The sequence below is a fragment of the Panicum virgatum genome, chromosome 5K (assembly GCF_016808335.1).
Source record: "Panicum virgatum strain AP13 chromosome 5K, P.virgatum_v5, whole genome shotgun sequence".
NCBI lineage: Eukaryota > Viridiplantae > Streptophyta > Magnoliopsida > Poales > Poaceae > Panicum > Panicum virgatum.
The window spans coordinates 61,857,503-61,874,232 of record NC_053140.1 but is presented as its reverse complement, the minus strand read 5'-3'; the positions used below and the strand labels follow the sequence as shown (position 1 = coordinate 61,874,232).

The 16,730-nt window shown below is 46.9% G+C and overlaps 2 protein-coding genes across 2 annotated transcripts; both read right to left on the bottom strand.

Annotated features, from left to right (window-relative positions):
• Window positions 1-962: 962 nt before the first annotated feature.
• Window positions 963-2,252, bottom strand: LOC120710849. Its single transcript, XM_039996414.1, has 2 exons — window positions 1,892-2,252; window positions 963-1,811 (listed from the first exon to the last, which is right to left on the bottom strand). Exons 1-2 carry the CDS (start codon window positions 2,202-2,204, stop codon window positions 1,093-1,095), a joined length of 1,032 nt encoding a protein of 343 aa, XP_039852348.1. The 5' UTR covers window positions 2,205-2,252; the 3' UTR covers window positions 963-1,092.
• Window positions 2,253-11,963: 9,711 nt separating this feature from the next.
• On the bottom strand, window positions 11,964-13,420 carry LOC120710848. The gene is made up of 2 exons (XM_039996413.1): window positions 13,109-13,420; window positions 11,964-12,837 (listed from the first exon to the last, which is right to left on the bottom strand). Exons 1-2 carry the CDS (start codon window positions 13,368-13,370, stop codon window positions 12,113-12,115), a joined length of 987 nt encoding a protein of 328 aa, XP_039852347.1. The 5' UTR covers window positions 13,371-13,420; the 3' UTR covers window positions 11,964-12,112.
• Between the last annotated feature and the right edge of the window lie 3,310 nt (window positions 13,421-16,730).

The window sequence follows — 16,730 nt, the reverse complement described above, 5'->3', positions numbered from 1 at the left end:
AACAGTGAAAGGGTTCGTTGGACCATGCCTATCATCACGCTCGGCGGGCGGGGCACGCGTGCGGCCGCTGCTCTGATCGGCTCGCCCCCACCGCCGGCCATCCCCACACGGATCGGGGCTCTGGCGCAGAGATTGGAGCAGAGCCCGTGCAACAGGACCATGGGGGCACCGGCCAATGGCCATGGCCCCCTCCGTCCTCATCATCCCATGCCCTGGGACGCCTGGCCCTCGCGCCCATGATCCCTCCACACTCCCCCGCGGTCGCGCTTGTGCCGGCTATGCTCGGGCCGCTGGGACGCCACCTAGAGATGTAGCCTCCAGTGGAGAGGGGATCCGCCGGGAAGGAGGGATCCGCCCAAATCTGCTGTTGCTCGCGGTGGAGGAGGAGGAAGAGGAGGTGAGCGCCATGGAGGGGGAGCTCGCAAGGGAAGGAGCAGAGGAGGGAGGTGGCAGGCGCACCCGCTAGAGAAGAGAATGGGAGTCGGAGGGAGAGAGAGAAGAAGGAAGGGCAGCGCTGGCGGGATGAGGGAGAAGGAGAAGTGAAATTGTGTGAGAAACTCTTAAGTCTTGTATATATATATATGTGTGCTCGGAACTGGGCTTTTTGGGCTGGCGGGATGTGCCTTATTTATCGAGGCGGTTAGGTTACCGTGCCTGCCTCAGTTAATAAATTAATTGAGGCGTTTACGTCAGGACAACCGCCTCATTTAATGTCTGTTAATCGAGACGAACAATTTAACGCGTCCGCCGCTGTTAATCAATTTCGCGAGACAGTTTTTTGTAGCCGCCTTGGTTAATGAAAAATGAATGCCTCGGTTAATCGCAGGTATTAACCGATCGTGCCCGTCTCCAAATGGCTTTTTAAAGATCACGGTTAATGTTTTTTTGTAGTAGTGTAAAAATGAATATGCCCACATACTCTAAGTATTAGTCACTTAAATATGTAATTTCTAATTTGGCAAGAAAAAAGGAAAGTATTATTATTCCCTGTGGCTCGATCGGATGAGCGGCCCCGTGTGTATGTATGTATGTGTGTATATATATATATATACTTACGTGTTAATAATTAATTTAACTTAATTTATTATATTATTAGGAGGCGAATACCCCGGCGCCGGCGTTGCGGTGGAACCTGGAGACGGCGCAGTCCGTGTGGAAGAGACCAGCCTTGGAGAGGTACTTGGGTGCGCCGCCCATGATGGGCATCTTGGCCCTGATGTCCAACTTGCTGGCGTAGCCAGGGCGGTAGGTCTGCCCGAGCACGCCGTCGACGTCCTTGGTGAGGTTGTGGAACTGGAAGCCCAGGTCCAGGTGCACCAGGCTGTCGCCCTCCGTCCTGCCGTACTTGTGGATCCGGTTGTCCTTGTCGGTGATGGGCACGGCGTTGGCGGAGATGCTGAAGACGCCGGCGAGCTCCACCATGACGGTGTTGACGGCGTCCATGCGCGTGACGGAGAGGCCGGGCAGGGCCTCCGACACCCAGCGCTCGTTCCTGACGGTGTCGATGTCGACGGGCTCGGCGTCCAAGGTGATCTGGATGTGGTCCTCGTCCTCGTCCCACTCGACGGCCCTGCGGGCGCCGACGTAGAGGCGGTGGCCGGCGCCGAAGGTGACGCCCAGGGCCTGCACCCAGGTGAAGTCGCGCTTCAGCTCGGGGTTGTGGTTGCCGATGAAGTGGGCGTTGATGTGGAGGTCGGCGTCGGAGAGGATGCAGAAGTCGTGGTCCTTTTTGCCGTGAAAGTAGAAGGTGTTGCCGTCGCCGCCGGTGAAGCGAGGGTCGCCGCAGGAGGTGCCGGGGAAGATGTCGCACACTGCGCATATATACGGATCAGATGCAAATTCAAATTCAAATTCAAATGCAATGTGAATTGAAGATCGAAATACTACGTACTGCAGAAGCTGAGGCAGTATGCGCAGAATACGAGGCACTTGTTGGGGCATTCCTTTGGGCATCCGACATAGCATGCCGGGCCGCCCTCGTCGGAGCAGGACACCTGGTAGTTGCGCTTGTGCCCGAACGTCTTGGGGGTCAGGGTCACGAACTTGGAGTTGCGCGGGGGAAGGGGACGCCGCCCTGCTGCTGCTGCTGCTGGCTTCAACGGCTTCCCTCCTGCCGCCGAGGCCACGCACACCAGGAGCGCCGCCAGGGCCGCCACCACCACCACCACCAGGCTGCTGCTGCTGCCGCGCCTCGCCATTATCATCGATCGATCGACCTGCAGTTTAGCTAGCTAGCTCTTGCTCTTGCGGTCGATCCATCTGCCGGCCGGCTGGGATTCTTATGCATGCATGATGCCTATAGCTACTAGTTGGACGCAAGCGACCGCGCGTTGACCTGAAGTGGAGGTGACGCGCCTTACATGGCAAGTCGCGTATGAGGGGACAAAGTACCTAGCTACTCTCCGGTCCGCCACGCCAGCCAGCTGTAAAGAAGCAAAATCAAACTGCCACCCTACTCCATGCCATACTATTTGTCGGTATAGGAGAATAATTTAATGGTCAAATTAAATGTGGCATTACAGAGCGACACTGCATTCAATTCGAAAAAGAGATCCATTTCTTCATTAAGGGGATCCCAAGGAACAAAACTTTACAAGGAGAATTGATATTTCTTTTTTAATTTGTTGCCATCTTGTTCCGATAGGCCATTAGTGTTTCGGCCAGCACTCAAACTCATCAGTGTGTTACAATATTGAAAGTCCAACACCTGCCTAATGTAGTCTTTGTCCGATGATCGAACGGGGAGCGGAGGCGATGGGTCCAAAGAAGCAGGTCCCATGTAATGTTCTTGAGCACCACTGCTGGCATGGGAACTGTAATGAGCTCAGGCTCAGCAGTAGGTACCAATAAACTAGCTAGGTAGGATGCAAAATAATGCATTGTGCGCAGTACAAGACCAACCAGGCTAAGCAGGCTGGAGGCGATTTTTTTTTAAAATTTTAACCCTTTTTAATCTAAAATTTTAATAATAATATGTGTGTATCTAAATTTTCAAGAACTAGCCATTTTGGCCACGCCAAAACTCGTGGCGCGACTCACTGAAGGGTCACGCCACATTCTTTGGCGCGACCACCCTGCCACGCTGGCAGCTCAGCTGACCTGGCAAGCCTAAGTCGCGCCACATGCTTTGGCATGACTTCTCAGCGAGTCGTGTCGTGCGGCGTGGCGCGACTCAACTTAATAAATGATCACCTCTTCTTCCTCCTTCCTTTCTTCCCCCCGCCTCTCCCACCCAACTTGATCTCCATGGCACTGGCTCAAGATGCAAGCGGGCCCATCTGCGTATATGACTCGGTTGTATTGCCTGATAGCCTAGTCCTATGGTCAGTTGGGATGAAAATAGTCGGAAACGATCGGCGAAAGGCTCCACCACTTTCGCTTTCACATTTTTTCATCGGAAACGAAAACGATACGATATTATCGAAAATGAAAACGACATGGGTAATGCGGTAATTTCGAAAACGAAAATATACGGTCGAGGACACATCGAAAATGATTGAAACCATCGAAACGATATTTTGAAAAACGATAAATATGTCAAATCATAGAGCACAACACTGACCATATGATTTGACATATTTCATATACAAGTACTAATGGTTAAGATATTAGTCCAAGTATCAGCCCACCCATGACATTTATCTCATTTTATAATACTAAAATTTTAGATATTAATCTTGTCATCCATGAAACTATACATAATCTCATGAATTCACGCAGCTTGGTTGTGATTTAGAGTAAGAATAACGAGTCATGACTCTCTAAAAATATAGATATGATATTCTAAAAATATAGATAGCAGGATGTGCTGGTATTGTACGTGAATACGGTATTTCTATAAGAAAAATATGGTAAAATATCGCAAAAATATGATATTTCTCGAAAACGATCGAAAGATGCTCAAATCACTTTCGTTTTCATTTCATATTTTTTTACCATTTTTGTTTTCATTTTCTGATAATTGTTTTCATTTTTGTTTAGCCTTAAAAGTCGGTAAAATATCAAAAACGGTCATCGAAAATCGGTAACTACCATTTTCATTTTCATCCCTAATGGTCAGTGACGATTCGTCCACACGTACTGAATGCAAATTCGGCTGCAACTTAGAATGCAGATTTTCTTGGACCGACCCAATGACCCAATACCCAAAATAAAAGTTTCAGTGTAAATACCCACTAAGCTGACCCAAAAATATTTGATGTGTCATTTGGGTAACCCGAATTGCAACAGCTGATCTATCCTGATCTCCTAGCTCGCGGCAGCGGCGCCGCCGCCGACCTTGCGCTGCTCCGCTCCCTCTTCGCCCACGCTCAGCCGCAGGCGTGTCAGTGACCTCGCCCCTCTGGCCTCCGCAGAGCGCAGACCGCAGGACGGACCCGAAGCTAGAGCCGCATCGTCGCCGGCATCACCAGGTCTCCCAGCGCAAGAACACCCCTCCTACAGACAGCCGCCGGACTCACCTATGGAGGCTGCCAGAAGCCCAGACCCGTTCATCAGCACCAGCACGGAGGAGGCCGGCCAGCCGGCCAGCACGGAGGAGTGGGTTGCTTGATGGATTCGCTTCTTTGGCGGCGCGTTGTGCTGTGCTTGCTTCCGGCGGTAGTGTACCGCCGGAAGCGGGGCGCCGCCGACGATCGACAGAGCTCCTATCCTCATCAGGCACGCACTCCTCTCTCTCTCTCTCGTACTGACGATCATCTTGAAGCAGCGTTCATCTAGCAGCAGCACGGCTGTAGCGTTCACCTCGAAGCATCAACAACAACAACTGCTCCCTCTGTCCCGCAATAAGCGCATATCTTTTGACTTGTACACATCTTGTTTGACTATTCGTATTATTTAATTTTTTATGTAAATTATAAAATAAATAATTTATTATTAAAGTATTTTTAGTGTTGTAATAAATCATAACAAAATAGATAATATTTATATAAATTTTTTGAATAAGACGAATGATCAAACACGATGTGTGCAAGTCAAATAAATGCACTTATTGTGGGACAGGAGGAGTATGACTTTTGGTGTAATTAGTAAGGTACACTGGTGCCACTGGTTTAAAAATTATATTGGGTCAAGCCAACCCAAAATCCAAATATAATTAAGTGAGTAGTGTGGGTCAGTTTTTGGGTAAACCAATAACAACCCACTTGCATCCTGAGCTGCAATAGTAGATGCTATAACAGGCAATACATCACAGACCATACAAGTTAGAATTGGATATTTTGATGCATGCATCTTCTACCAGTGTAAAATATATATCAAAACTATCATTATCACACAGAAATAAATTGTCATATGAGTGAACTTTTCCTCAACTTTCAGTCTCACCTTCTTGAGCAGAAGAATCAAAAGACTCTCCCATTTCAGATGAGATGAGTATCCGTTGTACAAATTTCTTATAGTCATACCTACTTAATTAGCGTGAACACTAGCTTTGTCTCCAAAAGTCTTGTTTAATCAAAACTCAAGAAATCCAAACTTGAATCGAGGATCAAGTATAACTAGTATGCAATTTGAGTATAAGATTTTCCAATATTTCTCAAACTTCGTCTTCATTTCTATCACCATAAATGCAATAAGTTGGTTTTGACTTGATGTTTTCTTGTCCAGTACTTTTTTCACACTCCACATTTCATGAAAATAAAAATTAGAGGTGGGGTATTTTGAACCGGAAACAACATTAGTTACTTTTTCGAATACCTTTAACAAATTACAAACTATTTTAATTCTTTGTCATTCTTCAAGTGATGAAAAGTATACGTAATTGTGGTCTTGTCTTTCTAACTTATAAAAAACTTCTCTAAATGCAAAGTTGACTCTAACATATCACACATTGTGTTCCAATGTGTCGGCACATTTAGTGTAGGACGACTCCCACAATCTATGCCCATCAGTACAATTACCTCCTCAAATTTATCCTTTGTAGATTTGAAACCCTTAATGTACTTCACGCTCTCTCTTATATCATTGATTACTCCATCAATCACTTTCAAACAATTTTTTACAATAAGATTAAGGACATGAGCTGCACAATGGATATGAAATAGATCTCCATTGAAATGCAACATAGATTTCGCTAAGAGATTACTTTCGCAACATAATAGAGCCAATAGTTTCAATTGATATCCAGTTTTAATTGGAATTAGTGTTTAACTCCAGCTATTAAACAAGAGTTACCAGAGAAAATGCAAGCGTGATCGCCATAATAACCTCAACCAACTCAAATCCTAGAAAATTCACGAAATGGAGAAAAAACAATCAATTTGAATGGAGGAGTTACCACAAGAATAGATTTCCCTTCGTTTCCCCTTCGAATCGGGTGGAGAATAGAGTGGATATTGAGGTGGGAGGGGTGGTGGCATGGAGATCAAGTCGGGTGGGAGGGGCGGGGGGAAAACGGAGGAGGAAGAAGATGTGGTCGTTTATTAAGTTGAGTCGCGCCACGCCGCACGGCGCGACTTCCTGACGAGTCGCGCCACGCGGACGGCACGACTCCTTAAGAGTCGCGCCACGCCGCACGGCACGACTCGCTGAAGAGTCAGGCCAAAGCATGTGGTGCGACTCAGTCTTACCAGGTCAGCTTAGCTGCAAGCGTGGCAGGTTGGTCGCGCCAAAGCATGTGGCGCGACAATTCAGTGAGTCGCGCCACGAGTTTTGGCGTGACTAAAAGGGCTGAAAATTTAGAACAACGTAGATTATTATTAAAATTTTAAATTTAAAAAAAATTAAAATTTTAAAAATTCGCTGGAGGAAAGTTGCTTGCCCGACCGATATGCCCCCACGGCCACACATGGTGGTACGCGTTCCCGTGCTCGGCGAGCTCAAGGTCGCCACCAGGCAAGCGGCTCACGTCCACTAGCGTCAAGGAGGTGCTCTGCTCCTTGGGGAACACTTGTCCTCGCACGTACGATGAAGGACCGGGAGATGCAGAACCTTCCATCGCCAACCGGCGCACCACCACCGGCGGCCGGGCCTCGACGTCGAGCGCGCACACCTGGAAGCACCGCTCCGTATCTGGCCCTAAGTGTCTGGCGCAGGTGATGCCGACGACCACGCCGAGCTCCGGGACGAAGAACCCCCGCCCGTTGAGCGGCAGCTCCCATGTGTGGCAGTCCCGTCTAAATTAATCTGATTTAAGTGCGCTAACTATCACCGAAACAGTAACTAGGGTTAACACGCACTTAAAACAGAGTAATTCGGCAGTACTGTCGGATAAAATCCCGATTAAACCACTTGAAACAGGATCGACAAAGCAGTTAAGAGAATACAACATTCCACCAATTTTACTGTACAGAGTATGAAACTGCAGTATTATTTTTACAAAATAAGTTTGAATTTATAAAGGTACAACAGAGTTCAAGTTTGACGAAAAACGAACGATAGTCTAGCGTCGAAACCAGACGTCATGATGAAACCCGTACATGACGTCAGCCACATCCTCAGATGTACCACCTGAAAAACAAAGCCACAAGCAAGGCTGAGTATACTAATACTCAGCAAGACTTACCCGACTAAGGGTATACTTAGCCCTTTTATCTAGACATGCAATGCTTTTGGCTTGATGGGTTTGTTTTGCCGAAAAGTAGTAAAGAGTAGATCCTCGATTGCAGGTTTTACCTTTCAGGTTCTAGTTCAATTAACCATTCTAGGTGAGCATCTATCCAATAGCATACATGGTGAAAATAGTTATTTTTTATCATCCAACCAGCCAAATTCATCATCATCCTCATCTTCCACTTCTTACTCTATGTGGCAAAAGGGTTAAGCAGTCTCATTGTCCGTGAGTGGTGGAACGATTCGAATCGATTTTGTTAACCTGGCCAGGCAGACCTAAACACACGTCACGTGGTTACTCCCAGAGTCACACGTGCAATTTTTCCCTTCAATTCCCGCTTCACGGAACAGGCCCACCGCCCTCAACTACAAAGCCCGGCTCTGCACCCGTCATCCCAGATGAGACCAAAGTCAAGACAGTGGGAGGTATGTTCCGGCCTCGGTTCAATCCAGTACTTAAGCTTACTGATTACCATATTCTCGACATGTGTCTAATACGTTCAAACGCTTAACCACCACTACCACACACTGCGGCCTTAACATTTTCTGCACTAAACAGACGGGGTCTCATCCAGAAACATATTACCCTAACCCCGCCCGTAGACCTTATATTCTGCAGTATGTAGTAGAGAACCTATCATCTCGCGAGCGGCAGGAAACCACTCGACTTTTACCGGTCCTAATTAGCAGGCATCTAATCGCACTTAACTTCTAGTAACTAGTACCTGGGTACCTAGGATCATGCCTCTAAGGTTCCAGTCAACTCCTGTAAACGTAAATGCACAGATACATAATAGGAACATAATTTGAATAGCATTTAAAATACTGGGATTGATGCACCGGGGCTTGCCTGAGAATAACACTAGGTCAGTGTTAGTTAGAGATTAATTGCTCGGCGAGCATCTTCCTTCGGTCGTGCACATCAGGATCCATCCGTCCATCTTCTAGACGTTTCCACCATTCACCGTCTTCTGACTTGGCTCCAACGTCACATTCTTCACGTGGTTCATCTATCGTACCTAAATGAAATGCAACAATGTATACGTATGAATGCAAAGTTCCGAGTGGCTTAGTGATTTATGTGTTATTAGTTTTCCTTCACGATAACATTGCAGTCCACCTAAGTGAGTTTGGACATGATAATTCTTAATTAATATTTCCCGAGCAGTCATTTATAGAGTAGCAATTGTATCTATACTAACTCATAAAAGAGCTGGGTGTGTTGCTTTTCTTTTATATTAGAACTGAAAAAGCATTTCTATTCAAAAATAATTCTCCAGGCTAGGAAATGTAAGTGCTGGTAACGATCTTTTAACTGAAGATTGGATTCCTTAAGATGAGCTTGTGGTAAAATTTTCAGGATTAAAAGAGCTACACAGCAAACATGAGAATTAAAATTCCTTTTCTAGGCATATATATAACTAAAAATCTACAGAGTAAACTACTAAGTTTCAATGGCTAAAATTTTACAGCCATGTTCATGTATTGAAAACCAAGCTCTAGTAAAAATATGAGATTTTTCTAATGAAGGAAACTAGGGCTTTCGATTTACAAATTTTATTCATGAATAAATCAAAAGGACTAGTAGTACATTACTAGAAATTACCAAAAATTTTCTATAGGATCTAGAAACAAAGCTAAGACTGTCTTAAAAATTTAAGCTCAAGAAAACTAGTATAGAACCCTGTGGATTTAATTCTATTTAACACAAACATAAACCAAGATCTAATTAAACCTATAGCTAGATTTGTCAAAATGTCCTCAAATTTTTACATTAAGCTATCCATATAGGGTGTAGTACACTTTCCAAAAATCAGCTAAATATAGTGAGTAGAACTTGAGATACATACAAAGGTGGATAAAAGTAATATTTAATATAAAGATAAAACTATTGGTCAAATGCAAAAGTGGATGTAACAAAAGTTGTAGGTTTTGATCTAAGGATTCCAAAACATTTTAGTTTGCATTTTTATTATTTTATTACGATTTTATATGGAATTTACAAGTTTGCTGTTTTTGAAAACAAAAGAAAAGGAAAACGAACTCTTGCATCTAGGCCCCTGGAATGTTTTGGGAGCTTGCAAATATGCCCCTGGCCGGAGGAAACAGAGGAGGGCGCGCGCAGGGAGGGCGGCGCCGCCGTTTCCCGGCGCCCAGGTTCGCCGGCGTCGCCGGCGGCGAGGGCTAGGGGGTGGAGGAGCTAGAGGGGGTCGGGAGCTACCATGGGGTGGTTTCGATTGAGCGCGGGATGGCCGGAGGCGGGCGCGCCGCGGAAGGGGGCGGCGGCGGGAGCTCTGCTCCGCGGTGGCGGCGCTCCGGCGAACGTGAGCCGCGGTGAGTGGGCTGGGGAGCTTCCTGGAAACGAGGTGAAGCTTGTGAGAGGGTTTGCTCGGGTCGGGATGGGACGGAGGGGAGGGCTCCGCGTGAGCTAGGCGGCGGCGGCGGTGGCGCAGCGGTGGCGCCGTTCCTGAGCAGGGGAGCGGCGGTGGTCGGCCGTGGAGGTGCCGGGCGGCTAGGGAAACACGTTCCTGTGCTCAGCTTCGGTGGAGGAGGGCCGGAAGGGGTGCTCGGCGTGGAGGCCGTGGGCGGCGGTGCCATGGACGCGACGGCGAGCTCCCTGGCGCAGGGAAAAACTCGGCTCGGCTCTGGAGAAAGGGAAAAGAGTGGAAAGGGGGTCGAGCACGTCTGCTGCACCGCCCAAAGGGGAGGAAACGGGCGAGGGCGCATGCGAACGGAGAAAGTGGCGCACGGCACGGCTCGGCGCGTCGTCGCCATGGCGCGTGGAGCGGCCGTCCTCGGCGTGCGCGCAGGGAGGTGGCGCCGCGTGGAGGGGCCGAGAGACTTCGGGAGAACCCAAGGACTTAAAACAGAGAAGGGAGATGGAGTGAGGGCATTTTCATAATTAAAACAAAGTTTCAAAACTCCAGCTCATAAACTCAATTTTTCTCCCTATTCTAAAGGTCAAATAAAAAACTTTTGAATATCAAACTTGCTTAAAATTTCGATATCTACAAATTTTGTTTTAGGCACTTTTTCATTTGAGGCTTCGTTTGAAAAATAAAATTTGAAACTTGAGTGCGTTTGAAAAGGTACTATATGCTTCGAAATTGAAATTTTTCTCCCATTTTTGTGTGGCAACTCGAAAAATTTTGTACACGAAAGTTGTTCACCATTTAAAACTCTATAACTTTGGTTCTAGGCAAAAGTTTATTTAAGCTATATTTTAGAAATTATTTTCAAAGCATATTTGTTTAAAATTTGAAAGATTGTTTAAATCTTTAAAACCCATGATTCAAAAGACTTGTCATTTCATGTGTAAAATTTTATTTTCTCATTTTAACTTCAACTAGACTTTGGTTTATCATGACGTTAGTGACATGCCAAAACAATTTCATATGTATACCTTTATTGGTTTGTGAGTTATTGATTGCTAAAGTGCATATACATGGGCACATACATACACACATACACATGCATGCACGCATAAATGTATTCGATTCTATTTTTCTTGGTTGATTATGCATAAAATCATATTTAATATTGCTTGCTTAGCATTTTAAAACTCTGGGATGTCACACCATGTCCCTTCCATCTGCCAGGTCCCGCGCTCCGTGTCCAACAACATGGTGCCCGCATCCGGCAGCGAGATCCAGGCGCGCAAGCCCATGGCCAAGTAGGCCGAGACGCCAGGCAATGTAAGATGCTCGGAAGCTCGGAGGGGAGGGGCGCAGAGAAGTGGGAGGAGAGATTTATAAAAGTGTAATTACCCAATCAAAGGGCGGGCCTAGATTGTAAAATTACCCAATCTCCACACCTCTTGGATGTTGATCTGATGGTACAAATTGAAATTTCCATAATTTGCACGGAGAAGTTGGTTTGCACCTGATACGTTGCCTTAAAAGTTATCCCGTTTTGCTCGTTCCTCTACGTTCCGCGCGCTAATTTGGACGCGTGTCTATCACTGCAGCGATGACCGGGAGTTTTTCAAAAAAAAAAAGTCCTCATACCTCAAGGAAATCAATCCGCGGTACATCTTGCCTATAAAAGTTACTATGGAGATTTTATATAAAAACCCTCATACTTTCTTGAAATCAACCCATAGTCTAACTACCTTTTGTTGCTACGTTGTTGGCAGATTTTGCAGAAAAACGCTCCGGCTCTCTTAAAATGAACCCATAGTTCAATTCGTGAACCAAACTCTACTTCTCATTTCTCTCCTCTGCGCCGCCGCCCCTCCCTGCTCGCCCACCTTTCCTCTCCTCCATGCGCCGCCACCCTCCTTGCACTCTTTTGTACGCGCCGCCGCCCCTCCATAGCTAGGTAGGCGGAAGCAAACGGGCATCGTGCAAGAGCAAAGACAACATCACCGAATAATGATTATGGAGCGATCGAGTTTTTACAGGGACTAGTAATAAGCAACATTGAATAATTATTCCACTTCCGCCATAATGATCTTTCAATTCGTTCCCAACATCAACAAGATGAGGTTCTTGTTGCTAAACGAAAATTTATTATTATGCTTGTTGCATCCACGGCAACGACGTAACAACGACGAGTTTAATTAGTAGGCCCTAGAAGTGACGACCGTGGCGATGCCGGCGGCGCCGACGAACCTTGCAACGGCGCAGTCGGTGGCGAAGATGTCTGAGACGGCGTAGTTGGGCGCCCCGCCCATGACTGGCATCTTGGAGCTCACGCTGAGCTTGTTGACGTAGTCGGAGCGGTAGGTCTGGCCGAGGACGCCGTGGACGTCGTCGGTGAGGTCGAGGAACTTGAAGCCGAGGTCGAAGTGCGCGAGGCTGTCGTCGTCGGTGACGCCGTAGTTGTGGGTGCGAGAATCCTCCTCGCTGATGGGCACCACGTTGGCCATGATGTCGAACACCCCCTTGAGATGCACCCTGACGCCGTTGGTGGGGGCGGTCCTGGTGACGGTGAGCCCAGGCACGGCGTCGGACTGCCAAACGGCACCGATCTCGGTCGGGATGTCGATGGGGGCGCCGTCGAAGGCCAGCTTCATGCGATCGACGTCGTTGTTCCACTTGGCGGTCTTCTTGGCGCCCATGTAGAGGCGGTGGTCGGCGAAGCGGACGCCGAGGGCCTGGATCCAGGTGAAGTCGCGGCTCATGGCGGGGTTGCGCTTGCCGATGAAGTGGGCGTTGATGTGCAGGCTGGCGTCGGAGAGGATGCAGAAGTCCTGGTCCTTCTTTCCGTGGAAGTAGAAGTTGTTGCCGTCGCCGCCGGTGAAGCGGGGGTCGCCGCACGACACGCCGGGGTAGAAGTCGCACACTGGAATCATATAGGAAGAAGGAATTGAGAAAGAAAAGTTACTTTATTTATTTGGTACTATTCACTCTATCTCAAATTATTAGTCTTTTTGATTTTTCTAGATACATTGATTTTGCTATATACATCTAGACATGCATAGCAAAATCGATATAATGTGTAAAAAAAATAAAATAACTAATAATTTGGGATGGAGGGAGTAATGGTGATGGATCGATTAGCTACATAGCTGGTGATGACGAATTCAAGAAGAACAAAGCAAGCAAGTGCGTACTGCAGAAGGTCTTGCATCCTGGGCAGAGGACGATGCACTGGTTAGGGCAGCGCCTGTCGCACTTGGCCATGCACGCCGTCTTGTTGGTCTTGTCGTCGTTGCAGGCCAGCTGCTGGTCCCTCCTGTACTTGCCCGGGGTGATGACGTGGTAGTTAGACGGCAGCGGCCGCGGTGGCTGCGCCGCCACTACGGAGGCCGCGGCGGCGCACAGGGCCGCGACAAGGGCGGCGGCAGCCACACATGCAGCGAGGTGGCGGGCCATTGGTGGCGACGCCTTCAATTTGTGGTGTGTGTACAGTTTATTTGCTACAATTGCTGCTAGTGTGTTGTGAGGAACCTGGTCAGGGAAGGTGCCAATTTATAGGGGCCGGCGCCCGGCGGCGTACGTCGCGGCGAAGCTAACACGTCGTGCCGGCGGCGTGTTCGGGTCGATCAGGAAACACTTTGCGTTCGATCACCTGGATTGTATTGGCATGGGCACCTAACTACCTGATCAACCAATCAACTAGCTAAAGATCTAGTTGACTACTATTAGCCCGCTACTTGATTATATATATTGGGCAGCAAATGAAAGGAATCTTTCATCACCTGCCGTACCTTTTCATCATCCTAAATCAAGCTCTGCCCAACTCTAGCTGCATACTAATATTCGACGATTAATATATATAATTGCCTTTCAGCTGGCTAGCAGAGTGATTCTTTGGCTTTAGATGACTTGATGAATTCCATCTCTAGCTAGTAAGGATGCTATTAGTGGGTACCCTGTACCCAAGATGCCAAAGTCCTGGCCCATGGAGAGGATGCTATTTTATCAGCTTTTTGGACCTAATGACCCAAAATATATATAACTTGCATCCCTACTAGCTATTGCCATTACCGGAGAGAGCGAGTGAAGCGTCATTCCGAGGCTCTAGCTTCCGGTATATTTTTTTGAAAAAAATAAAAGTAATACTCCTACAACATATTTTTAGTTTTATGAGCAACGGAAGCAAATCTTTCCAAGTTTTGTAGATTATTTAATACGTTCTTTTAATTGCTATATATATATATATACACACACACGGCAGCGCTATTCTACACCCTAAGTGTAGAATAGGATTCTACACCCAACCAACCCAACAACAAACCAGCAAACCCACCGATCGATACCCCCACCCCTTCCGACCCGCCCCCACATGTCCAGCTTCTTCGTTCGCGAGCACGCGCCGGCGCGGAGCGCCGCGAGCGGCGCGGAGCACCGCGAGCGGCGAGTGTGAGGCCTCCCCAGATCGGCGGCGCACGGGGCCATTGGGAGTTGCGGTGCGCCGACCGCACAGGAAGGAGCGGCGGCGCAGGCCCGCACGAGGAGCAGCGGCATGGCATATGGTGCCGGGAGCGTACGGCGCGGCCTTGCTGGGAGCTGCGGCGGGCGGCTTGGGCGGTGAGCTGCGGCGGGGCAGCCTGCACTGGGAGCGGCGGCGCGATCTCGCAGTCTGCGGGGAGCGGCCAAGGACCAGCGGATGCGCGGCAAGAGTAGAGAGGCCGCAGAGGCTAGCGAGCAGGTGGGGAGCGGCAGCAGCACGGCCTTTGGCTGTGGGAGCGTGGGAAGGTAGCCGCACGGAACGGCGGAGGAGCAGGCGGTAACCGGGAGATGGTCCCGCGGGAGCTGGCCATGGCCGCGGGAGGCGCTTGCGCATTCGAGGATCTTAGTTGCGCAGACCCCAGCGGGTCGCCGCGACGCGTTCTGCACGCGTCCCCGCTATTGTGTAGGCAGTCCCCGTTGCTGTGTAGGCGGCGTCGCAACCCGCTCGAGCGGAGCAACGACGGTGCATGCCGCCGTGCCTGCAGCGACCCCTGCAGGCTAGCTGTTCCATGGCGAGTAGATTGGGGGTTAAAAAATTACTGAACCTTCTACTATGATTTGAAAAAATTACTGAAGAATGTGGCGTTCTCATAAACTACTAAACTACTGAAATTAAAAGGAAACGTAAGTTGCTGGACTACTGAAAAGCATGTGTGTAGTACCTAGTTGTGCAAAAAGATTGGGCGCGACCCGCCCAGGCAGGGAGCGTCGGGCGGCGAGTACACCATGCGTGGAGCCGTGGAGGTGTAGTGTGGTGAGAAGATTGGACATGCTTGGAGATGTACTGCATCGAGCAGATTCGAAAAAAATTACTGAACCTTCCTTTGGAATTTAAAAAATAATGAAGCACTTGGACTTCTTCTCTCATTAATTAAGCTACTACTCCTCCTTTCACAACTTATCTCTGTGTGTTTTGAGGTGATTGAATTTAGTAATTTATAAGGGATTTTAGTTTTCTTCTTAACCATCAATTTCAGTATCTGGCTCTTCGATGGTTCAGTAGTTTAGTAATCTAGTATTTACTCTGGATTTGCTGTATGAATTTGTTAAAGGAATTATTGGACGAGCATTACAATATCTACATGTGCTAGTGGAAGTCCTGAACCACAAAAAAAAGAGAGGGGGCGCTGCTCCTAAATAACTGGATCTCTGCGTTATCGAACCCAAACGAGTGTAATAAAAATAATTATTGGTGAAAGTCTTGAATTACCCAAAAATATAAGAAAAATAACTGAATGTGCATAGAAAATACTGAATAATAATGGATCTCTAAATTACTGAATGGTGTGTTACTGGAAAAATAATTCACCAAAAATATGAGAAACTACTGAAAAAAGTACATAATACTGAATAGCTACTTCTTTGGATTACTGAATCCAAGTAAAAAAAGTCTTCGGAAAAGGCATGAAGCATCTTTCTTTTTATCTTAGAACCCTCTCCATTGTCAAGTTTAGTACTATCACTGTCGTATGTGTGAGACGATGAATCGGAAAAAGAGTGCCATGCCCACATGAACCTGCCACCGGTAAAACTCTAAAAAAGATCATTGAGAAAACACAAAGTGAGACATGCAGAATATTGAATTACTGGGTTACTGTTTTAATGAGAATAACTTAAATGCCACCTAGTACTACTGTATTACTGATAATTACTGGGCATTGAGGGATTACTGGTACTTGTAATTATTACTGGATTACTAGATACCTACCGCAAGCGAAGGTGGTAGGATGAACCCATATCCGGAAGAATTGGTGTGTAGTTCTTTCTCATCAAGCATCAATAATAAAAAATTCTAGGCTATTTACAAACCTAAAAATTACTGAATTCAAGATATACATAGGTACTGAATATCAGATCTCTAGAATACTGAATCCAAGACATACATAGAAATTGCTGGATGTGTACTACTAAAATACTGGGTTGCTGCTTTACTTAGAAACACATGTATTATACTACTACTGAAATAATATAGTACTGAGCTTAAAATAAAAATGAAAAAAAAAACAATTGTGCTTGAAATAAAAAATTACTGAACCAAAAAATGCTAATAGAAGTACTCGACTAACTACTCAGTTCAGATCATCCAATACTCAGTAATAAAAAAAACCTAGACCAGACAACTAAACTTAAAGTCCTATCAAAACTACTAGCCTAAAAACTCATATAGTTAGGTAGTCTAGTATTTTGTTGTTTGATCAAGTAGTTCACTGATGACTAGTTACTGAACTAATAGATTACGTACTCGGTTCAGGTCACCATTGCTCAGAAAAAAAATACTGG

Bases quoted from the DNA above. Each gene is read 5' to 3' on its own strand.
- LOC120710849 (XM_039996414.1), bottom strand. From the start codon at position 2,204: ATGATAATGGCGAGGCGCGGCAGCAGCAGCAGCCTGGTGGTGGTGGTG. The intron at 1,812-1,891 runs GTACGTAGTATT...ATATATGCGCAG, and splicing joins ATACTGCCTCAGCTTCTGCA to TGTGCGACATCTTCCCCGGC.
- LOC120710848 (XM_039996413.1), bottom strand. From the start codon at position 13,370: ATGGCCCGCCACCTCGCTGCATGTGTGGCTGCCGCCGCCCTTGTCGCG. The intron at 12,838-13,108 runs GTACGCACTTGC...ATATGATTCCAG, and splicing joins AGGATGCAAGACCTTCTGCA to TGTGCGACTTCTACCCCGGC.